Source organism: Podarcis filfolensis (assembly GCF_964270895.1).
Source record: "Podarcis filfolensis genome assembly, chromosome: W".
In the NCBI taxonomy this organism is placed as follows: domain Eukaryota; kingdom Metazoa; phylum Chordata; class Lepidosauria; order Squamata; family Lacertidae; genus Podarcis; species Podarcis filfolensis.
Window position 1 is genome coordinate 18,663,546 of NC_139619.1, and position 24,251 is coordinate 18,687,796.

The 24,251-nt window shown below is 45.5% G+C and overlaps 3 protein-coding genes across 4 annotated transcripts in view; all 3 read left to right on the plus strand.

Annotated features, from left to right (window-relative positions):
• LOC310753858 (patatin-like phospholipase domain-containing protein 7) overlaps positions 1-14,290 on the plus strand; it is a 30,343-nt gene extending 16,053 nt beyond the window's left edge. For both annotated transcript variants that reach the window (XM_083595222.1, XM_083595223.1), the window contains 4 exons: positions 1,258-1,345; positions 2,360-2,442; positions 13,799-13,887; positions 14,010-14,290. In XM_083595222.1, coding sequence (XP_083451348.1) covers positions 1,258-1,345; positions 2,360-2,442; positions 13,799-13,887; positions 14,010-14,154 — 405 coding nt within the window. In that variant the 3' untranslated portion in view covers positions 14,155-14,290. The remainder of the gene's footprint in view (positions 1-1,257; positions 1,346-2,359; positions 2,443-13,798; positions 13,888-14,009) is intronic.
• Positions 1-24,251, plus strand: part of LOC310753859 (ubiquitin-conjugating enzyme E2 A) — a 416,921-nt gene that overhangs the window by 98,359 nt on the left and 294,311 nt on the right. The gene's annotated exons all lie outside the window — the stretch shown is intronic.
• On the plus strand, positions 14,534-24,233 carry LOC310753709 (patatin-like phospholipase domain-containing protein 7; the record flags this gene model as incomplete). The annotated part of the gene is made up of 5 exons (XM_083595060.1): positions 14,534-14,550; positions 14,797-14,956; positions 16,112-16,192; positions 23,272-23,402; positions 24,221-24,233. The coding sequence occupies 5 exons, from the start codon at positions 14,534-14,536 to the stop codon at positions 24,231-24,233; spliced, it is 402 nt and encodes a 133-aa protein (XP_083451186.1).

Consider the following 24,251-nt stretch of genomic DNA (forward strand, 5'->3'; position numbering starts at 1 on the left):
GATCATGGTGGCGACACACAACCATCATGGCTAGTAGCCATTTCTAGCCTTATTCTTCATAAATATGTCTAATCATAAGAACATTACATGAGTCTGCAGCCGAAATAGGCCATTGGTCTGTCTAGTCCAACATCCTGTTCTTCCAGTGGCCAGCCAGATGCCTGTGGGGAATCCCACAAGCAGGACCTGAGGAAAAGAGCAATCTCCCCTTCTGCAGTTTCTAGCAAGAGGTGTGCAGAAGCATACTGCCTCTTACTGTGGAGGCAAAACATACCCATCATGGCTAGTAGCCATTGATAGAATTATCCTCCATGAATTTGTCCAATCCTCTTTTAAAGCCATCCAAGTTTGTGGCCTTTGCCACCTCCAGCAGGACCACATTTCATAGTTTAATTATACATTGCACGAAGAAGTACTTTCTTGTATCTGCCCTGAATGTCCTAACATTCATCTTTATTGAATGTCCACGAGTTATAGTGTTATGAGAGGAGAAAAAAATTCTTTGTCCCCTCTTAAAGCTATCTCAAATTGGCATCTTGTGGTTATGAAGGCCATAATTTCACACTGTGTGAAGAAGTGCTTCTTATTTTCTGTCCTGAGTAAACCAACATCCCTGCCCTGCCCTCCAGTTCCAAAGCTGAGGAGGATGGCTGAAACTTGTCACACTCACCAACAGTGGCGTAGCGTGGGGGGTGCAGGGGGGGCCGGCCGCACCGGGCGCAACATCTGGGGGTAGGGTTAGGGGGCGCAAATCCACAGGTTAGGGGGCGCAAATTACTTGCCTTGCCCCGGGTGCTGACAACCCACGCTACGCCACTGCTCACCAAAGCACAACAGCACAGTCAATTCTGACAGTCAGTTATGATATGGTATTTAGAGGGGAACCACAAAACTCAAGATGACAATACAATAAATATATGGTTGTATCCAATAATGGTCTAAGTGTAGCATGTCACTGGCATTTAACCCCCAGAAGGTTGCCCAAAAGGGAATGCAGCCCTCTGAGTGAAAAATGTTATCCACCATGTTTCAGAAAGACAGATGTGTAAATGACCCTGGTATCTCTCTTGATGAAAGATGGTTTAGAAATCACACTTTAAATAAATGGAACAAATAATAATTAGTTGTTTGGTTGACTTTGCCAGCTGCAACAGATGTTTTCCTCCCCAGAAATGTGTTCCTAGTACGGCTTGAGGAAAGGGTTAGGTGGAGAAGAATGTCAATGCCTAAGACTCCTCTTGTCTCTTCTTCCCACAGTTAACTGGAATAATCATTGGTGCAACAGTTGCCCTGCTGCTCATTGGGATCGTTGTGTATTTTGTTTACAGGAAGGTGAAGCAATCAAGTAAGTCTGATCACTTTGGTTGAGAGCTGACGTGCTGTCATAGAATTTGGAGGGTTCCTTTGCAGTGTGATCCCATATTAATGCTCAAAAGAGCATGTAAATAAAGCACGGAGCTCCACCATCCACTTGTTGAGTTAGTGTTGGATTGAGCCCAGCTTCTCTTCAGGCCAGAGGAGGTTTCAGTACTCCCCTCCAGTGCTTTTTATCTATTCAACTTGTGCAGCTAACAAAAACATGCTGTGAATTCTTACTATAGCGGTAACATAAAAAAGCAAACAGCATACTACTTCTTACTTTCTTGTTTTCTTATCTACTCTCCCTTTAAGATAAAAAATAGAGGTGGGGAACTTGTAGCCCTCCAGATGTTGTTGAACTACATCTCCCATCATCCCTGACCATTAGCCATTCTGGCTGGGGCTGCTGGGATTTGGAGTTCATACCTCTGGAGGTAGCATTAAAAACCATCCTATTAGGAGCATGCCCTGGAAGTGTGCTTTCATCATAAACTCTGGAAACATGGTGGTAGGGTCTTGCCTCATTGGGCACCTGGAGCTTGGGTCATGACTCCTCCATGCTGGTCCTCCTTTACCTTGCTGATGGCACCTGTTCACCCGCCCTTCTCTGAGCATGTAGGTGGTGACAAAAGCGAGAAAACAGCACCCTCCATTTGCCTTGGTCTCTCCATCTGGGCAGTTTTATGGATTGGGTCCAGAGGAAACAAGCAAGCAAATGTATGGTAATGACAGTGGTGAGGAGGATGTCTACTGAGGGCATCTTGTCAGAAGCCCCACCACCACCACCCAAATGTTGGAGCCTACAAACATCTCAAAACATAAATGGGCCTCCCAACATTCTGCCCCAGGGGGAGAGATTAGAGTGTATTGGCCTGATCTTTCTCTCCATCCAGGGCAGTGGCTTAGCTGTACAGGGGTAAGTGGGCAAGCTGCGCTTGTGTGTTTTAGGCTCTCACTCTTCACAAAGGAGCTACAGGATGATGAGCCTTCTCTCTTTCAGAGCAACCTCAGCCACATGTGCCTCAGTACATGTTTTGCAAGAGAGACAAAGTCATGTTCTACAACCGCAAGATCATGCACAAGGTAAGGTTGCTGGTGACCAGCTGGAGGCTAGCAGCAAGCTCAGACTGATGGCACTCTTGTCTTGACATGGGCTGGCCTTGGCTGGGTTAATCATGCATGTTTCTGTCCCTGCCCCATATCTCTTCTAGATGTAAAAAAATGCTGAAAGATTGGCTTTGTGTCTGTGTGCTGTTGTCATGGTACTGCCAGAGAATGCAGGGGAGGAGTAGGAACAGGCAGAGGGAGGTGAGCAGGAAGTGGCGATTGAGGAAAGAGGGGAAAGCCAGGAGGCGGAAAGGCTCTCAGATGTTGAACCAGAGCCTCAACACCGCACAGGAAGTTCTGGCACAGATAGTGAGACAATGCCTATTCCGTCTGCCAGGGAAAGGAGGGAGTTAAAGAGGAGGGGGGAGAGGCATCACATGAAACTTCCCCGCCTTTTCTGTTGGAGGAGAAGCCGGTGAAGGCCACTCCCAGAATCTGAACTGGAGGATTCAGATGCATGATTGTAATGCGCTGTCTGTACATATGTAAAATAAAGACTGTATATATATCTCTGAGTGAGCAGAGGTACTTATTGCAAAGAGCATTCACAAGCCATCACAGCATTCTGGGAGTCTCCATTCTCTTCACAAAGGCAGAAGGCAGCTGAGCCATGAAAGACCCATCAAAAGCCACAAAAGGTATGTCCGAACAGCTGAAGGGAGCAGCTGGGGGAGCCGGAGGAGGGTTATTGATGGAGATGGTCTGGCAGCAGAACCTCTTGTTGCAGGCGCAAGTCGAAGAACTTGCAGGCAAGCTGGAGACACAGCTTGCACTATTGGAAGCAGAGAGAGCGAACAATGCTAGCAGGACTATCCCCTTGCACCTCAGTAAATTTGATGGTAACAGCCAGCGATACTCTAGCTTCAGAACTGAGATGATATATGTGCTGGAACTGAGAAGGAAAGACTTTAGATCGGATGAGGAGAAAGTTGCCTTTATAACCGCTCATTTAGAAGGAAATGCTAAAGAGTGGGTGGTTCCTTTGATGGCTGGAAATCATGCAGCGCTAAGGAATGTGAAGGAGTTCACAGATATGATGGACACTGTGTTTCTAAGTGCCGTACGTACTAAGGTTACTGTGGGTCCGGTATGTTTCCACAGGAACAGAATTCCTGGACTTGCAGCAGAGCAGCACAGCGAGTGCTTCTTATGTGAGTGAGCTTGCAGAAGAGAGAGTCCACACGCTGTTGTTCCTCTAACTTACAGCTTTATTTACATCAGAACAATAAAATAACAAACAGACCATCGGAGACGGCAGGCATGGTGTCTCTCCGTCTCTCTCGGCAGAAAAATGAAAGTAACTCACAAAGAACTCAGCTTTCCCAGATGTCGAAAAAAGCTCCTCCCTAGATGCAGGACACACACAGAGCTGTTAACCCTGTAAGCTCCAAACATCACACCCCCTCTTGTCCTGCACTGGGGGCGTGTAAGTGTGACCACTTACCCCAAACACAGACCTTCACAGAACTCCCCATGATGCTGGAAGGTCAGCGGTTTCGTGAACCCATCTGCCAGGTTCTTCAAACTGGGACAGTACTTCAGTTGCACCAATCCCAACTGAACACTCTGAAACGCATTTTGGAAACGGATGTCTAGGTGTTTGGTTCTGGCCTTAAACTGCCCAGACTCTGCCAACGTCAGACAGGGTTGATTGTCCTCCCAAACTATAACGGGCAAGCAACACTCTCCACAGATCTCTTGAACCAAGCATACATAGAACTCCAATTCCCTACAAATCTCAGACAGTGCACTGAACTCAGCCTCAGTAGAGGAGAGCGCTATGAGACTTTGCTTTCGGGACTTCCACCCAGCCAAAGAGTCCCCGAGCTTCTCCACCATACCAGATACAGACTTCCTGTCCTCCAGGTTCGCCCAATCACTGTCTGCCCAGCACATCAATTTGACGTCACCTTTGGCTGACAGCTTGAGACAGAAGTCTTTAGTATCTTGCAGGTAACACAGTACCCGCTTGACACCATTCCAGACCTGTACACTTGGGTTTGTAGCTTCCCGGCTGAGCAGATTGGTAGCAAAAGCTATGTCAGGTCTGCTCCACTGGGACAGATACAACAGACTACCCAGAGCTGACTGAAAGAGCTCAGTATTTTCGAACACAGCGCGTTCTACTTGCTAACTGTCTTTCATGTAGCTTGTCTCCATGGGTGTCCTGACCTCTGAACTTCTGAACTTCTCAAGCAACTGCTCAATCTTGCCTTTCTGACTGAGCAAGAAACTTCCATCTTCAGTCCTGTCTATCTGCACACCTAGGTAGATCTTTACTGCACCTAGGTTCTTGAGCTGAAAACGTTTTCCAAGCTCTTTGGCAAACGTTTCCACCTGTTTATTTGCCTTTGAGACATATACAATGTCGTCGACAAAAACTAAGATCATTTCCTGTGACTCTCCTGACCCTTTCAGGTACAGGCAGCTGTCAGCAAGACTCCTCTTGAAACCTAGCTTCTCTAAGGCTTCATTCAGACACAAGTTCCAATTCCTGGCAGATTGTTTTAGCTCGTAAATTGACTTGTGCAATTTCCACACAATGCCTTGCCTATTGCCCTCAAACCCTGGAGGAAGAAGCATGTACAGCTCCTCCTGGAGGTCTGAGTTCAAGTAGGCTACATCCACATCAAAGTGATGCACCAGCGAACCTCTTTGTGCAGCAATGGCTAAGAGCATGCGCAGAGTTTCACTTCGGGAAGTAGGAGCATACGCCTCAATGTAATGCAGCCCCTTCCGCTGTGTGAACCCTGTGGCTACTAACCTAGCCTTGTACTGCGGTTCTCCAGTTGCTGTGGGTTTAAGACAATAAACCCACCTGTTGCTCACAGCCTGTTTGCCAGCCGGCAACGTTGTGAGGGAGAACACACCTAGAGACTCCATTGAGCTCATCTCCTTCTGCATTGCCTTTTGCCATTTGCTGGCTTCTTCCTGAGGCAGTTTCTGAACATCCTCAAAACTTTTAGGTTCACACTGAGCCACTCCAACCCATACACTTGTGGCCTCAAACCTGTCAGGTGGTTTACCTTTAGTGGCCCCAGTCGAACACCTCAGCATGAGCTCAGGTACCCCCTCTGATCCACCAGGGCCAGCTAGATCGTCCTTGGCGTCGGAGAGCTCCCCCTCTGATTTGCTGCGCCTTTTGAACTTCTCAACTGGACCTGTGGGCGAGGACGGTGCACTTTCTGGCTCTGACTTGACAGCTTTAGTAGAGGCTCTAGGCTGCTTCTGCTCTGGACTCTGTTCCTCAGCAGCAGGATCAGGCTCCACCTCTTCCTCATCAGCTGAGTCAAGCAGATTCTCTGACAGTATATCTGGGTTCCTATGTGTGCGTGTCCACGCACTTTGCTCACAGAACTCAGCACTTCTGCTGACTAGAAGCCTGGACTGATTGCCTTCTGGATAGGCAAATCTCCACCCCTTGGTCCCTGGTTCACACCCACAGAAGATCATCTTCCTGGACCTTGGTCCACTCTTTCTGTGTTTGGCCTTTGACACAAGAACCCAAGCCTCACAACCAAAAACATGGAAGAAATGCACTTTGGGCTTCTTTCCATGCAGCAGAAAAGAAGGTGTGGCCCCTACAACAGAACAAAATGAGTGATTCTGAGAAAAAGAAGCACACTTCCAGGCTTCGGCCCCAAAGCGTTTGGGGGAGCCCAGAATCAAAGGGCATAGACGCAACAGCCTCTTGAAGTGTTCTGTTCTTGTGTTCAGCAATGCCATTCTGTTGGGTACTGTGTGGCACTGTCAGCCTGTGGCGTATTCCCTTCTGGCGGAAGAAACTCTGCAGCGCAGACCCGGTGAACTCTGCACCACGATCAGACTGAAAGCTCTGGACCTTTGAAGAGAATTGCAGTTCTACAGCAGAGATCCAGACTTTCACCAATGCTGCAGCTTTACCTTTGTTTTTAATCGTGAAGACCCAGGAATTCCTCAAAAAATCACCCACAATTGAGAGTATGTATTTGGCCCCACCCAGACAGGCTACTGGCATACGGCCACACAAGTCTGCATGCACTAGCTCAAAAGGCCTGGTTGTCACTCTGTTAGACCTAGTGTAAGAGCACGTTTTTACCTTGGATTGCTTACAAGCTCTGTGATCTAAAAACTTATCACATGCCTTCATCTTGCATCCCTCAGTGCACCCCGGGACCTTCTTAACATGTGCCATATGTCTGTGCCATAAATGCTGACAGCCATCATGTGTTGGAACATTGGCACACTGCATGTGTGCTGACTCAATGGGACTGTTACCTGCAATAGGCGTTTCTACCACAAACAGCCTGTCTTTGCATTCAACACTGAACAGTTGACGCCCACCCCTGGAAAAAGACCACATATTATTCTCAAAACAAATGCTAAAACCATCGGCAACAAGGGCAGCCACGGATAGAAGCCAGCTAGACATCTCTGGAACGACAAAAGCCTCAATCTCGTGCTGTAAAAAAGAACAATACAGTGAGCCAGACATAGTCAAAGCACGTCTGCTCCCATCTGCTAGTGTAACAGTTCGTCCACTTTTTACAGCCTTGCAGTTCTTCAGAAGACCACTAGAGGGCACGAGTTTGTGAGTAGCTCCACTGTCCACCACCCAGCTCAGCGCGTTGCTATGGGTAGAGCTGGTCTCTGTTGTCATGCTCGCCGCAAGATGATACTGTGAAGACTTGTCCTTGCTTTCAGTTCCCTTGGAACTTTTGTGAGCTTTCCCACGTCTCGCCGCTGAGCTAATCTGGTTGCTACGCGAGACGACCTTGGATTCCTCTACCGGCCAGTCTCTCACGAGATGGGAGGGGGACCCACATCTGTAGCAACATCTTGAAGCAAAAGCTTTCACAGATTCATCATTGCTTTTCGCTGCACCCCCACTCCTGGGGGCACAGCTCCTGGGGGCACAGTCAGTGCCTGCTCGCCCCCCAGCTTTCTGCCTCTTCTGTTCTGCATCACAAAGTCTCCCTGTGGTATAATCCAGACTAAGCTGCTCAGGTGGCATAGTTTCCAAGGTCAAAACTAAATTCTCATAGCTCCTGTCCAAACTGCTCAACAGGATGTAAGCCTTGAGCTCATCAGGGAGAGGTACATTCAGCTGCCGCAGCTTAGTAAAAATAGACAGCATCTGTGTAATGTGATCTCGTACCGATTCCCCTGGAGACAGCCTCATCTGAAAAAGGGAGCGTGTCACATGAATCTTGGCACCAGCCGTGGTTCTTTGGTGTACCCTGACCAATGAGTCCCAGACCCCCTTGCAAGTCAATAATCCATCAATGTGGGGCAGCTGAGAAGCCTCCAGGGCAAGTACTATATGGGGCATTGCTTTCTGGTCTTTCTTGACTGCAGCCATAACTCTGGCAACCTCAGCAGCATTTGCCCCAGCAGCTGCTACTGGCGGCTCATTTTGGGTGCAATCCCAAAGCTGTTTGCCCGAAAGCCAATACTTCACTCTTCTTGACCAGTCCTCCCAATTGCACCCATTAAGCCTCTTAAAAGGAATGGTGAAAGTCTCGTGAGCCTGGCCTCTGCCATCTTCCCGGGGCTGTAAGCTTACTCACGCTTTCTGCCAACTGGTTGCTTCAAAGATGTCTCCTCCAGCAGGCTCCTGCTTTCACCAGCGAGATCGGACTGCCTCTGCTTTTTCCACAACAGCAGACAGGATCTAAGAGCTGGACTTCTCCTCTCCTCACACTCAACACAAACGTGGCTGGAAAACTTCCATAACCTGTGGGTCCGGTACGTTTCCACAGCAACAGAAATCCCGGACTTGCAGCAGAGCGGTACAGCGAGTGCTTCTTGTGTGAGTGAGCTTGCAGAAGAGAGAGTCCACACACTGTTGTTCCTCTAACAGCTTTATTTACATCAGAATGGTAAAATAACAAACAGACCATCAGAGACTGCAGGCATGGTGTCTCTCCGTCTCTCGGTAGAAAAGTGAAAGTAACTCACAGACAAAGAACTCAGCTTTCCTGGATGTAGAGAAAAGCTCCTCCCTAGAGGCAGGACAGTTACATCGCAACAGTTCCTGGGCCTGAAACAGGATAGCAGCCCAGTGAGAGTTTTCTGGGCGCAATTTGCTACATTAATACACCAGCTACAGTGGTCTGTGGATTCTCCACTGGTGGAAGCAATTTTTAGAGGAGGTTTGAACGCAGAGGTTCAAGACCAGCTGGCCAGAATGCCAGAATCCTCTAACTTTGATGAACTTGTGAGGGTTTGCCTTCAGATTGGGTTGAGAGAGGAAGCTCGGGCAGCAGAAAGAAAGAGCACAGCAGGGAAACATTGGCGCGAAAATCGCATTCCTGAAATTCCAGAACGTAAAGCTGACAGCAGGCCCAGAAAGGATGAGAAGGAGGCAATGGAATTGGGTGCTGTGCGTGCCAAAACCACCTTGACCATTGGCACAGCAATCAAGGAGGAGAGGAGGGGCTGGAAAGAGACCAGAAAGTGTTTCCTATGCAATCAGCCAGGGCATATTGCCAAGCAATGCCCAAAACGACGAGCCTGGGAGTCACTGTCAAGAGCAGAGGTGAAGGAAGGTGACGGAGCACAAGGGCAGGAGCAGGGAAACGGGAAAGCCTGGCTGGAAGTGGAGGCCCACAGCCAGGGAGAGAAGAACTGAGAGGTCTCCAAGCCGGTGCTCAAGTCCCTGGAATCACTTTGGCAGTGAAACTACAACTCCCAAACGGGCGCCACCTCAGTGTTCATGCCTTGGTTGATTCTGGAGCTTCTACGGATTTCATGGACATAGACTTGGCACTGGAACAATGGATGGCACTAATCCCTTTAGATTTTCCCTTACAGGTCCAGACGATTGATGGACGACCCCTAGTGGCAGGGGATGTCTCTCACCAGACCCCGCCCATGAGGATGGAGGTGGATCACCATGCAGAGACGCTGTCTTTCCATGTGACCAAGCTGAGTGGACACCCAGTGGTACTGGGCATGAGTTGGTTGGCCAAACATGACCCTGCTATAGCTTGGCACCAGAGATCACACACTTTTGCTTCGGCACATTGTGTCCAACATTGTTTTGGGGAGAAGCAAGGCAAACCAGTGGGAGCAAGGGGGGCAAATGTGGAAAGGGAAGGGGTCCACAAGGTGGAAGTAAGCATACCCCATCACTATGCTGCCTATAGCGATGTTTTTAGTGAACAAGAGGCATATAAGTTACCTCCCCACACACACAGAGTATGATTGCAAGATAGACCTGGTGCCAGGGGCCAAATTACCCCCTGGAAAGCTTTATTCTATGTCAGAGACAGAGACACAAGCACTGAAGGAGTTCTTGGACAAGAACCTGAAAAAGGGTTTCATTAGGGAATCCACTGCAGCAGGAGGTTCCCCAGTTTTCTTTGTAGGTAAGGAAAACACTGATCAACTTCGCTTGGTTTGTGACTATAGACGTTTAAATTCCGTGACTGTACCTATAGCCTATCCCTAACCAAAGATAGGAGAACTATTGGTGAGGGTTAGGACTGGTAAGATCTTCACTAAGTTGGATTTGAGGGGAGCGTATAATCTGATCAGAATCTGAGAGGGAGATGAGTGGAAAACCACCTTTTATACCCTTTTTGGATCATATGAGTTCCTTGTTATGCCCTATGGCTTACAAGCGGGCACACCCACATTCCAATCCTTTATACAGCACGTATTGGGGTCATTGCTGTACAAAAATTGTGTGTGTGTGTTTTGGATGACGTGCTGATCTACTCAGAAACGGAATAGGAGCATGTGAAGCATGTAAAAGAGGTATTGGAGAGGTTAAAAAAGCATAAGTTGTATGCCAAGTTAGAGAAATGCCAGTTCCATGTACAAGAAGTGGAATTTTTGGGCTACCGCCTCTCAGCAAAAGGTGTACACATGGAAAGAGGGAAGGTGAAAAGCGTGCTAGAGTGGCAGCAGCCCAAAACAAAGAAAGATGTTCAAAGGTTCATAGGCTTCAGTAATTACTATAGAAATTTTATACCCAATTACGCACACATCACTGCCCACACTGCTCACAGATTGCTTGAGAGGAAATAAGGCTTTCTGTTGGACTTCTGAGGCACAGGCGGCCTTCAAAAAATTGAAGAAGGTGTTTGTCTCAGAAGAGTATCTGATACATGTAGAGCCACAAAAACCCATGAGGGTTCAGACAGATGCATCAGACAGGACCATAGGGGCAGTGTTGCTGCAGCAGGATAGGGAAGGGAACTGGCGGCCGTGTGCTTTTCATTCCAGGAAGCTGAGCCGCTCTGAGCAGAATTACACGATCTGGGACAAAGAGCTTTTGGCCATTTATGATGCTTTTAAAATTTGGAAGCATTTCTTAGCAGGGGCACAGCAACAGGTGCAGGTATATACAGACCACAAAAACCTGGAGTACTGGAGGACGGTTAGACTTCTTAATCAAAGACAGATAAGATGGTCACAGTTCTTTTTGGGATTCAACTTCAAGATAGGGTATGTGCCAGGAGTGCAGAATGCGAGGGCAGATGCGCTGTCTAGGAAGCCAGAATATATGGAAGAGCAACAGGCTCCAACGGAGAGGTATGTGTTTGAACCTGAGCAATGGCAATGCGCAGCCACCGTAGTAAGGGAGCAGGAGCTGCACGTACTCACAGAAAAGGATGAGTATGCACAAAGGAAACTGTCAGAAGTAAGACAGAATGAAGGCAGAGAGGGGGTTTTTGAAGAAAGAGAGGGTTTGCTTTACTACAAGGGGGCGCTGTATGTGCCAGATGGAGAGCTGAGAGCAAGAATTCTCAGGCAACATCATGACAATCCGACAGCGGGGCATTTTGGGCATAATAAGACTCTGTACTTGATTACCAAGGAATTCTGGTGGCCCAAAATTAAGGAGGAAGTAGCAGAGTACTTCAGGGGTTGTGCAGTTTGCCAAAGGGCAAAAGGGGAAAGGGCAGCGTCTGCAGTGTTGCTCCAGCCTTTGCCCACACCTAGCAAACCGTGGATTTTATCACAGACCTGCCAGTATCTCAGAGGAAAACAGTGATTCTAGTGGTAGTGGACATGCTGACGAAAATGGCGCATTTCATACCCTGCACCAAGATACCTTCTGCTCAGGAAACAGCCAAGCTGTTTATGGACAACGTATTCAGGTTGCATGGGATGGCCTCTAGGCTAATTACGGATCAAGGAAGTCAGTTTACTTCACGCTTCTGGAGAAAGTTAATGGAGCTGCTGGAGGTGGAAGTAAACTTCACCTCAGCTAGACATCCCCAGACGAATGGGCAATCAGAAAGGGTGAATGCTATCTTGCAGCAATACTTGAGATGTTATGTGAGTCATCAGCAAAACAACTGGGAAGAGAAATTAAGTTTGGCTGAATTTGCAGATAATAATGCAGTGCACACCTCTACAGGGGTGTCGCCCTTCATGGCAAACTATGGGAGGCATCCCAGGGCCTTCCCTGGGAGGGAATAAAGATTGTTGGTACCTGCAGCTGAAGAGTTTGTAGAAGTGGAGTTTCTGCATAGGATGCTGATGGAAAACTTGGAAAGGTCAAAGTTAGAATACAAGCGGACAGCGGATGCTCGGAGGAGAGAGGGAAAAAGGAGGGTGGGGAGAGTCTTTTGAGTTTATAGAATCATAGAATCATAGAATCATAGAGTTGGAAGAGACCACAAGGGCCATCGAGTCCAACCCCCTGCCAAGCAGGAAACACCATCAGAGCACTCCTGACATATGGTTGTCAAGCCTCTGCTTAAAGACCTCCAAAGAAGGAGACTCCACCACACTCCTTGGCAGCAAATTCCACTGTCGAACAGCTCTTACTGTCAGGAAGTTCTTCCTAATGTTTAGGTGGAATCTTCTTTCTTGTAGTTTGGCCCTTGTATTGTTATGTTCAGCCCTTGTAACTTAACTAGGGAAAGCATCAAAGAGAACTCATAGAATCATGAAGGGGAGGGAGTTTGTAGTTGCTAAGTAACCAGCAACATTATTAATTTGATTGCACACATACAGTGGCACAGGGGAGAATACAGGAGGATCGTGCACAGACGTGTATCCCTGGGATTCTCATGAGTTCCCAGGCCCTCTGAATGCAGAATCTGATGGAACTCAAATTGGCAGCTAGAGGGAATGATGGCTGCTTCAACTACTAAATCCCCAAAGTTGTTAAATCTGGGAGCTCAGCAGTCAACCATGAAGCGCTTCTGAAATCCACATCAGTGTTTTTATTGGTAATCTTTTTTATTAGGGCAGAATGAGCCTGGGAAAATAGGTTAGTAGATCTGCCATGGCAGCCTGCTTTCATTTGCAGTACACATGGCACTCTAATAGATGGTGCTCAATATATTGCCATTGTTGCAGTTCCAAGCAGATGCCCTTGGTTGCGAAAGGACCCCCTTCGCAGGTAACGGTTTGCCAACATGCTGCTGAAATATCATCTATCAATAATGCACACGAAGGAGAAACGTCCTGTAATGCTGGAAACTCAGTTATGCCTCCAAAGCATTGTTTGGGAGGAACATGTCAAAATCAAACACACTGCAAATATAACACCTTAATCAGCCTTGGTCAGCCTGGTACTCTCCAGAGGTTTTGGATTACAACTCCCAGCAGCCACAGCATTCACCAGGGAGTTATTTCTTGAATTACCACAGCTATAAAACTTTTACCATTCCGTCGCTAGGCTTCTCATTCTTTGGGGAAGGGCTGTACCTCAGTGTTCTCATTCTTTGGGGAAGGGCTGTACCTCAGTGGTAGAGCATCTACCTTGCATGCATGAGGCCCCAGTTCAATCCTTAGCGGCATCTCCAGCTAGGATTTGGATTAGACTTCCCGCCCGAAACTCTGGGGAGTTGTTGCCAAGTCAGTATAGACAATACTGAGCAAGATCTACTGGTAGTCTGACTGGCAGCTTCCTATGTTCATTCTTCCAGTTTGCTCTACCATCTCTTCTTTCTGCAGTTTTCTGCCATCTCCTTTTTCCTCTTTCTGTTATAACTTGGGCCAGGTTGTGCATATCTCAGTTAGGTCCATTCCTTTTCGTGAGTCTACTCTGAGTAGAATTGAGTTGGATGCATTTCTCTGTCTGGAACTTTAGATCAAGGAAGTGTCCTGTTTTCCGTTTTTTGCTTACCACCATTGTTTCAGTCCTTTATTTGTACCAGGGACAAGCTGAGGCTCTAATGCCTTAGGGTTGACTCCAATTAAGTTCTACTTGTGGTAGACACATTAAAATGAATGGATCTCAGTTAGGCCTACTTAGGGTAGATTTATTGAAACTAACACAGACTATAACCCGTAGTAAAATCCCAGCTTGGTTGCCTTTTTCCTGTATGTTCCTCTGTGAGTTGAGATTTCTTTCCTTCAGGAAACCTTTCTTCCTTTCCAGGTTGCAACTCTACCCAACTCTCTGGTTGGAAACACGGTCCCGCAGCAGTGGATGAGGAAGAAGGCCAAAGTATTGTCCTTGGCAAAGAGGTATTGGGGGATGCAGGGATCTGTGGGTTGTCTGAGTTTAAATGGGGAGGAAGAAGATGAAGGACCACTTTTCCCCGATTGCCATGTTGTGAGGTGAACCAGTTCTGCTTTATTCCCTATAGGATCCTGAACTTCAAGAAGGAGTCCCCCACCCTGCAGCTGAAGGAGCCTCCACCCTCTCTGCTCGAGGCAGATTTAACAGAGTTTGACGTGAAGAATTCCCACTTGCCCTCCAAAGTCCTTTACATCCTTAAAAATGTCAGGTAAGGGCAAATGTGATGAGAGAGCTGGGCCGGTGGGGGCTGAAGAGTAGCAACTTCCCTACCATTAAAGAGTTTGCATAAAGATTGGATCTGACATGTCCTCAGTTTGAGGAGAATAAGGATTGACACACCGGGACCATTTGACCAGCTTGTCATGTTTACCAGCAACAAGCAGGCCAGCCCCTCTAAGAAGTTCATTAGTGAGGCACAGTGGCAGCAAGTTTGCATCTTAACCCCTTGCATCTGGTTTTCTCCTTCTAAAAATGGGCTTTGGGCTGCTCTCTAACTTAGACTAATCAAGGTTGCTGGTGAATCCTTCTGCTTTTGCCCCTGTTACAGGCAACTCTCTGTTTGCACAGGGGTTGCGATTTGGGTCATCACACATGTTGGCAAAGCTTGTGTAAGCCCGCCCCACCCTTCCCTGCCCTGTACTGCTCCTGCCCCCTCTGGGGTTAAAAATAGTGCATGCATTGGCGGTCACTCGCCAATCAAAACACGTGCAAAATGGTCACCACCTGTACTTTCAAAGTAGCAGCTGCGGCAACCTCCTGTAGCAGTGAGTTTCCCCCTTTCTGGACTCATTGCTGTTTTAGGCCAGGAGCAGGATGCCTGGTGTGCAAGCTCCTTCTCATCTCTTTCCCTGCAGGGTCCTTGGCCACTTTGAGAAGCCTCTGTTCATGGAGCTCTGCAAGCATATGGTTTTTGTCCAACTGCACGAAGGGGAGTACATCTTCCTCCCGGGGCAGCTGGACAACAGCATCTACGTGGTGCAGGATGGAAAGCTGGAAGTCTGCATCCAAGAAAGTGTAAGGATAGCTACAGGTCATCAACATCCATGGCCAAACACTGCCAGTTAAAACAGTATCGAGCAGTAAAACATATAGGATAAGGAGCAAATAATAACAAAGTCCCTCCCCTCTTTGCTTGGCAGAGTCAGAGTAGACACTACTGGGCTGTAGCAGGTGGAGGCATGCTCTGAAACTTCTATTTTTTCTGTTGAGAGGCCTGCTGGCTGTATGCTCAGTAGCTACCTAAGTTCTGCCTGTCTTGGTTTAGATCTCATATAACCCCTGTTTTAAAACAGCTGCACTGATTGCTAGTTCATTTCTAGGCCCAATTCAAGGTTAGTTTTTAAAGCCCTAAATGACTCAGACCCCAAATACCTGAAAGGCCGCCTTCTTCACTACAGACCCTCTCGGGTGATAAGATCAACAGAGATGACTCCCTTAGTTGCTCTTTAGTTGTGGCCTGCAAGAGGGTATTCTCTGTGGAAGCCTTTCCACAGAGATGTGCCTGGCACCTTCATTATATAGCTTTTGGCAAAGACTAATAAGAATGAGGGGATGCGGGTGGCGCTGTGGGTTAAACCACACAGCCTAGGACTTGCCGATCAGAAGGTCGGCCGTTCGAATCCCCGCAACGGGCTGAGCTCCCATTGCTCAGTCCCTGCTCCTGCCAACCTAGCAGTTTGAAAGCAAGTCAAAGTGCAAGTAGATAAATAGGTACCACTCCAGCGGGAAGGTAAACGGCGTTTCTGTGTGCTGCTCTGGTTTGCCAGAAATGGCTTAGTCATGCTGGCCACATGACCCGGAAGCTGCACGTCGGCTCCCTCGGCCAATAAAGCGAGATGAGCGCCGCAACCCCAGAGTCGGTCACGACTGGACCTTTACCTTTAATAAGAATGAGGCGTCTTCCCATCCTTGGGGTGGTGGTTATGCCTCCTAGGTCCTGCAGAGTGTGGGTGGTGGGAGCCAGTCTCATAAGCATATGCCAAGCTGAGCTTTGTGTTGAAAGTTGCCTCAGCCACAGAGTTTGTGTCTGCCTTATTTCTTCTGCTTATTTATTACTTGCTTTTCAAGGCCAGTCACTCCCAGAGATACACACAGAGGTCTTTGAACTTAGCTTGTAATTGTGTAGCTGAAATGTGGTCTCATTATTCTCCCCCCCCCCATCTGCAATAGGATACCACAGAGGTGGTGGTCAAAGACGTCTTGGCAGGAGACAGTGTCCACAGCCTCCTCAGCATATTGGATGTCATCACGGTAAGCCAAAGCCCATGACTCTGGCTCCTGGATGTCTTTATCCTTTGATACAAAGGTGGGGAACTGTAGGCCTAGGAGCTGAATATGGCCTTCTAAATCTCTCTGGTTCTGGGGACTGTTTCAGGCCACATCCCTCACCAGCCTTGTGTTACCCTCTCCTTGAGCGTCTTTGCCTGCTCCTGCTTTTCATTTGCTTGGATGGAGTCTAGAGAGGGGTGTGTTTGTGAGTGAACTTTAGGCTTGTTGAATTTTTTTCCTCCTTTTTCTTCCTTCTCCACCTGGATCACTTAGGAGGTTTATTTTGACTTTGTGTGTTAATTTGCAAAAAATGTTAGACCACTGAATGTTTTTATTTCGTAGATGTAGTCATTGGGTCATTTGTGGCTCCTTTTCAACTTGAAAGGGAGAACATGTACCCAGTTTCTTTAATTGTGTGCATTTTCCCCTCATAAATTTGCCAGAAAGCAAGCCTGGACTCGCCATAGGCAAGTGATGCTCTTCCAGGCTACATCACATAGTCCAAATGTCTTCCTGGTGTGTTTAAGATAAGTGCATTACTCTAAGCAGCCCTCTGCAAGCCAGAGTCTTTCACCTCTTTCTTCCTTTGGAGCTGCCAGCAGGGCTTAAAAACTAAGCCTCCCAAGTTCCTCCCCTGGGTTGTGCTTTTTAAAAAACAAACAAAAAAACAACCCTTCTGTAATTAAGAATCGATCAGCCAGCTGGGAGCTCAGCAGGATTACTCAACTGGATTACTTTTTGTTTCCCTCCACTAGCTGTGGGAAGAATGTGCTCTGAAGAGTTTATTCTTGGTGTGGGGTGTGATGCTAGGGGATTCAGGGGTTAGATGCTAGGAATGTCTGATGATAGTGGGGGCAGAAAGGAGAGAGGGCTTACAAATACAGTGGTACCTCGGGTTACATACACTTCAGGTTACATACGCTTCAGGTTACAGACTCCGCTAACCCAGAAATATTACCTCGGGTTAAGAACTTTGCTTCAGGATGAGAACAGAAATCGTGCTCCAGTGGCGTGGCAGCAGCAGGAGGCCCCATTAGCTAAAGTGGTGCTTCAGGTTAAGAACAATTTCAGGTTAAGAACGGACCTCCGGAACGAATTAAGTACTTAACCCGAGCTACCACTGTAAGTACAAAGGAAGTTGCTTTCAAGTAGTGCCAGCTGGATTACAGTTTTTGGGTTGGGGAAGGGATGTTGCTATTATCTGTATTGTTCCTTATTAATTTATATACTGTTTATATACCAAAATGGCTTCTACGCAGGTTTGTTTGTTGTTGTTTTTTTACAACTATAGTATCAATTAAAATACATGATAACAATTCCATTGGGGGCACTAAAACTTCCTCAATTTAACATACACAAGAAAACAAACTATTTAAATGCATTATTGAAACCTTCTAAATCCAACACGTCAGTGTTTTCAAGAAGCAGCCATTCTGTCAGCCAGCAAAAAGCAGCTGATTCATAATAAAGTTTAAGGTCTGGCAGGGCAAATCCACCTCTTTCTTTAGCATCAGTTAATATCTTAAATTTTATTCGAGGCTTCTTGCCCTGCCAAACAAATCTGGAAATATCTTTCTGCCACTTCTTGAAACAGTCCATCTTATCCAAAATTTGCAATGTTTGAAACAAAAACAACATCCTTGGCAACACATTCATTTTTATCACAGCAATTCGACCTAACAATGATAACTTCAAATTTGTCCATATTTCTAAGTCCTTTTTCACTTCGATCCAACATTTTTCATAATTATCCTTAAATAAATCCACATTTTTGGCAGTCATGTTAACCCCTAAATATTTCACTTTCTTAACCAATGTTAGTCCTGTCTCCTCCTGAAACTTCTCTCTCTCATTCACAGTTAAGTTTTTCTCTAAAACTTTAGTTTTCATCTTGTTCAACTTAAAACCTGCTACCTGTCCAAATTCTTGAATCAATTCCAATACCCTTTTAGTACTAGATTCTGGCTCCTGTAACATCAATACTAAGTCATCAGCAAATGCTTTCAATTTGTACTGTTTAGCTCCCACTTGTACACCTTTAACCTCTTGGTCCTTTCTAATCATATTTAACAAAACCTCAAGGACCGGTATAAAGAGCAATGGAGAAATTGGGCAGCCTTGTCGTGTCCCTTTCTCAATCTTAAACTCTTCTGTCACTACATTGTTCACAATTAATTTTGCCTTTTGTTCCGAATAAATTGCACCTATACCATTTTCAAAACCTTGACCTACCCCCATCCCCTGTAGATTCTTCTTCATAAAACTCCAAGAAATGTTGTCGAAGGCTTTCTCTGCATCCACAAATATCAAAACTGCTTTAGTATTGATATTCACTTGTAGTTTCTCTAGAATATTAATTATATTCCTCATGTTGTCAGACAAGTGTCTGCCCGGGAGAAAGCCCGCTTGGTCTTTATGAATTTTTTCTACTAACACCTTTTTTAATCTTTTAGCCAAAATGTCTGCAAAGATTTTGTAATCCACATTAAGCAGCGATATGGGGCGGTAATTTTTGAGCTGTGTCTTTTCAGTCTCTGTTTTCGGTATAAGTGTAATGTAAGCTTCCTTCCACGACTCTGGTGCCCTTCTCCCTTCCAATATTTCATTACAGACTTCCTTCAATGGTTGTGTTAACCATTCTTTCAAAGATCTGTAGTATCTTGAAGTCAAACCATCTGGTCCTGGAGATTTACCTAATTGCATGTTCTGGATGGCCCCTTCCACCTCCTGATCCGTTATTTTGTAATTCAACATTAGCTGTTTTTCCTGAGAGATTTTGTGTAGTTCATTTGTTTTCAAAAATCGATCAATGTCCATTTCTTTCTGCTTCTCCTGTGTATACAGTTGTTTAATATACCTCTGAAAACACTTCCTGATCTCCACTGGGTTCTGTATATTCTTTCCTTCCACTTCCAAATTTGTAATAGTATTACGTTTTTGTCTTTTTTTCATTTGCCAGGCCAACAATTTTCCACACTTATTTGCCGATTCAAATGACTTTTGCCTCATCTGTTTAATCTTCCATTCTATTTCCTGATTCATCAGCTTCGCATATTGTACTTGATATAACTTTATCTCTTTCAGGATCTCCTGTGACTTTGGTTTTACTCTCAGTTTCTTCTCTCCTTCCTTTATTTTCCCCAGGATTTTATCCTTTTTTTCATTCTGAGTTCTCTTCTTAATTGCATTCTGTTGTATTAAGAATCCTCTCATAACCACTTTACTTGCGTCCCAAATTACTCTTTTTTCCACTGTAGTATTCATATTTATCTCGAAATAGTCTCTTAGAGTTTTTTGGGCCTTCTTGGTCACCTCTTCATTCCTGAACAAAGTATAGTTCATCCTCCATCTAAAAGAACCAATTGGCGTCAATTTCATTTCCATCTTCACAGCATTATGGTCAAACAAGTTTTAGGGCAAATCTCCACTTTGCTGATCTTCGGAGCCGATCCCCTGGTTACCCAGATTTGGTCAATTCTTGTCCATGTCATTTGGTTGGCATGCATATCTGTAAAGGCACATAAAGCGTTCAAAAACCATATTGTTAGAAAAGCATTGTTTAATGTTTGGATAAGATATAAGGATTTGTTAGAAAAGAAAACCCCAAGATGGTTGTCACCAATGGAAGCAAAGGCACAGAAAAAACTCAGTATGGAGGCCAAATGGCCGAAATATTGGGAAATTCTGGAACAAGATGGAGACAGAATAAAACTGCAGAGTTTTGAAAAATTGAAAAACAAAGTGCGAGATTGGCTCCATTATTACCAAATAATGGAGGCATACAATTTGGACAAAAAAGTTGGCTTCCAGGTGGAAAAATCAAAATTGGAAATGGAATTGTTAGATTCAAAAATTAAGAATTTGTCAAGAATTTATAACTTGCTGTTGAAATGGAACACTCAGGATGAAATGGTAAAATCAGCTATGCTTAAATGGGCACAAGACGTTGGACATAACATAATGATGGCTGACTGGGAACAGTTATGGACCACAGGTATGAAATTTACGGCATGTAATGCCCTAAGAGAAAATTTAATGAAAATGATTTATAGGTGGTACATTACACCAGTCAAGCTTGCAAAAATTTACCATTTGCCCGATAATAAATGTTGGAAATGTAACGAGACTGAAGGTACATTCTTTCACCTTTGGTGGACATGCCCAAGGATTAAGACTTTCTGGGAGATGATTTATAACGAAATGAAAAAGGTATTCAAATATACCTTCCTGAAGAAACCAGAGGCCTTTCTCCTGGGCATGGTCGGCCAATTGGTGCCAAAGAAGGATAGAATTTTTTTTTATGTATGCAACAACAGCAGCAAGAATACTTATTGCGAAGTATTGGAAGACACAAGATTTACCCACCCGGGAAGAATGGCAGATGAAGTTGATGGACTATATGGAACTGGCGGAAATGACTGGCAGAATCCGAGACCAGGGAGAAGAGTTGGTGGAAGAAGACTGGAAAAAGTTTAAAGACTATTTACAGAAATATTGTAAAATTAATGAATGTTAGAAAAATGCGGGAATGAAGTTATATGGCTTTAGTAGAAATGTTATAAGGAATTAAGTATAAATAGATTATTAGAGCATTAAAGGAAAAAATAAGGTTAGAATATGTTAAGATAATTATAGGATAGAAAACAGAGGAAGATGGAAAGGAATTGCTGAAACAATTAACAGAAGTGGAATACAAAAAGGGAGGTGTGAGGAGGTCGTTGAAATAAGCGAATGAAAGATAAGATATTGAAATTGTTTGATGTGTTTTAAACTGTTTTTATTTTGTTTTGTTAGTCTAATGTGTTTGGTTTGTTAGTCTAGTGTGTTAGTGTTATGTAGTGTTTTTGTATTGTATTGTATTGTATTGTATTGTTCATTTTGTTTTGTAGTGTTTGAATTGTTGGAAAAGTAATAAATAGTATTTAAAAAAAAGAAGAAAACAAACTATTTAAAAAGTTTGTTTGTTTGTTTATGACATTTATATCCCACCTTTTCCCTCCAAGAATCTCAAGGTGGTATACTGTTAGTTTCTGTTTCTCACTGTACAGCTGCTGGGAGTCACGGGACTCTGTTTACATTCCAGAGACAGTCCAGACTCTTGGAAGTCTCACGGGAGGGGAGATGGGATGTGACGTTAGTGGTTTCCTGTTTCCTTTGTTCCTTTGTTTCTGTTGCTCTCTGCTTTCATAGAGAGAGGATGTCTTTTCTGTTCTGCGTAGCTAGAAAATAAAACGCTTTACAATGTAGCTCATACTGTCTCATCCTTCCCTGTGCTGGGAACTCTGCTGATTGAAGAATGTGCCTTGGAGCCTTATCAAAGGCTTGAGGTCATTAATTATTCATCGGAGGCAATTTCAAAGGCTCGGCAGAAGAACGGAGTTCCGACATATACATGGTTCTCTCCCTCCTCATTTAATCCCCACAACAGCCCTGTATCTCCCAGGTCCTATTCTGACGCTCTGACCACTGCACAACACCAGCTCTCAAAATCCATTCCTCGATACATAGACTCCACATGGACTGGTGGCAGCCCTCTAGAGTTTCATGCAAAGCAGATCCTGTACAACTGAGCTATGACCCCTCCCCAGTTATTTCAATAATGATAATTATGATAACAACAATTAAAGGTAAAGGGACCCCTGACCGTTAAGTCCAGTTGCGGACGACTCTGGGGTTGCGGCGCTCATCTCGCTTTACTGCGTTTGTCCGCAGACAGTTTTTCCGGGTCATGTGGCCAGCATGATTAAACTGCTTCTGGCGAAGCCAGAGCAGCGCACGGAAACGCCGTTTACCTTCCCGCCGGAGTGGTACCTATTTATCTACTTGCACTTTGACGTGCTTTTGAACTGCTAGGTTGGCAGGAGCAGGGTCCGAGCAACGGGAGTGCACCCTGTCGAACCGCCGACCTTCTGATTGGCAAGCCCTAGGCTGTGTGGTTTAGACCACAGCGCCACCCGCATCCCATAACAACAATTACACCAGTTGAAAAACATATAGTTAAAACAATAAAATCAAGATGTTTAGGTCAGGAGAACAGTTGCCTTAAACAGGTGTGTCTTCAGGAGCCAGCAGAATGACACCATCGATGGGAGCTCTTCTATTTCAGCAGGGAGGACATTCCACAACACCGGTGTCACCAGTGGGAAAAGCCCACTTCCCCTCATGCTGATGTGAGAGAGGCAGTGTGGTATAGCAGTTAGTGTGTTGCCACTAGGACCTAGGAGGCAAAGATTTACACATGTCACTCAGTCATGAAGCTCACTAGGTGACCTTGGGTTGGTCATTGTCTCTGAGCCTGAGCTACCTACCTCACATGGTTGTGAGGAAAAAATGGGGATGGGGAAAGCCACATAGGCTAGCTTGAGCTTCTTGAAGGCGAAGGTGAGATGTAACTGCAATAATAAAAGTAAATAAAACAATAGTCTTTTGAGGTGTGGGCATTTAATTTCAGCCTACAAGGACTGCCTGAATATTTTTTTCCCCCTACTTTTATTTATGATTTCAAGGAATGGTTTTAATGTTAATGCTCTGATGTTTTTAAGCTTACAGTCGAACCTCTACTTACCACCACCTCTTCTATGGTCATTCCAAGTCACGACCGAAGTAACCGGTGGGTTTGCTGCCGTTTACGCATGCGCAGGAGCAGCGATTGCCATTCGCACATGCGCAGAAACAGGCAATTGCCACCTGCTCACAACGGCGCCTCTCCCAGCAACCCGTTTCGACCTCTGGACAGACCTCCGGAATGGATTATGGTCACAAATAGAGGTTCCACTGTATTTCCTTTTTGTCAATAATTGTAATGTATATTTTATGTTATTTGTAAATGTTTTATTTACAATTAAGCAGCATGCACATTTTGTCAATAAATAAAAATACAAAATTATTGCATAAATAATTTTTGTTAACGTTTGATTTAAATGGTACTGAACCTGTTTCCCAGATTTAGCAAAGTGTTAAGTGGAATACTTGTTAAGGGAATACTGCATTTTAATTAGAGTTCTCTCAAAGTCCTGGAAGGGCAAGGCATAAACTTTGACATGAAATGTCTTCCTTGTTAGGGTCATCCTGCCCCGTATAAAACAGTTTCTGCTCGGACGGCAATGCCTTCAACGATCTTGTGCCTCCCAGCCAATACATTCCAGGACGTCTTCCAGAAATATCCTGAGACCCTTGTTAGAGAGTTGTGCAGGTGAGGCTGGTGCTGTTACGGGAAGGAGTCCTCTTAGCTTTAAGGCAGGTATGGGGAATCTTTGGCCCTCCCATCATTGTTGCTTAATTGCTGCTCTCATCAACCCCAGCAAACATAGCCAATAGCCAGGGATGAAGGGAATTGTACTTTACTAACATTTGAAGGGCCACAGGTTTTCCACACCTGCTTTAAAACAATGGGTGTGGAAATGGCCTGAGGGTGAGGCAAGGTGTCCGCCATAGGTGTCTGGATTGGAGGCAACGACCCAAAGATGTACCCGTATTTTTCCGTGTATAAGACGCCCCCATGTATAAGACGCCCCCTATTTTGGGGGATTCCAGTTTAAGAAAATGGGGGGAGATGGCCCAGAGTTGTTCAACTTTTGGGGGGGAGGGTTGTACAGAGCTGCATGCTAAGGGTCTGCCCAATCGCCACCAACAGCCGGCAAACGCACGCACAATTGCCACAGTGGAAGCCAATACACAGCAGCCCTTGCTGCAGGCACCAATCACCAACCTAATTGACAAAGCAGCAGCCTATCCAAAGCAGCCCTTGCCGCAGCCACAAATCATCCACACAATCGCCGCTGACAACCTACTGCTTGCGGCTGCAACTATTCACCCATCTGCACTATCCATGTATAAGACGAGCCCTGATTTTGAAGATTATTTTGAAGTAAAAAACCATCGTCTTATGCATGGGAAAGTACGGTAAGTTCCTTGGGAAGTTCTATCCCCTTTTCCTCTTGGGGGCAGGGAGATGAGACATGAAAATGCCCATGTACTCTTCTGAGCATCCATCTCAATTCCTCTTTCCAGGAACAAACTTTGAACCTAACTATAGTCAGGG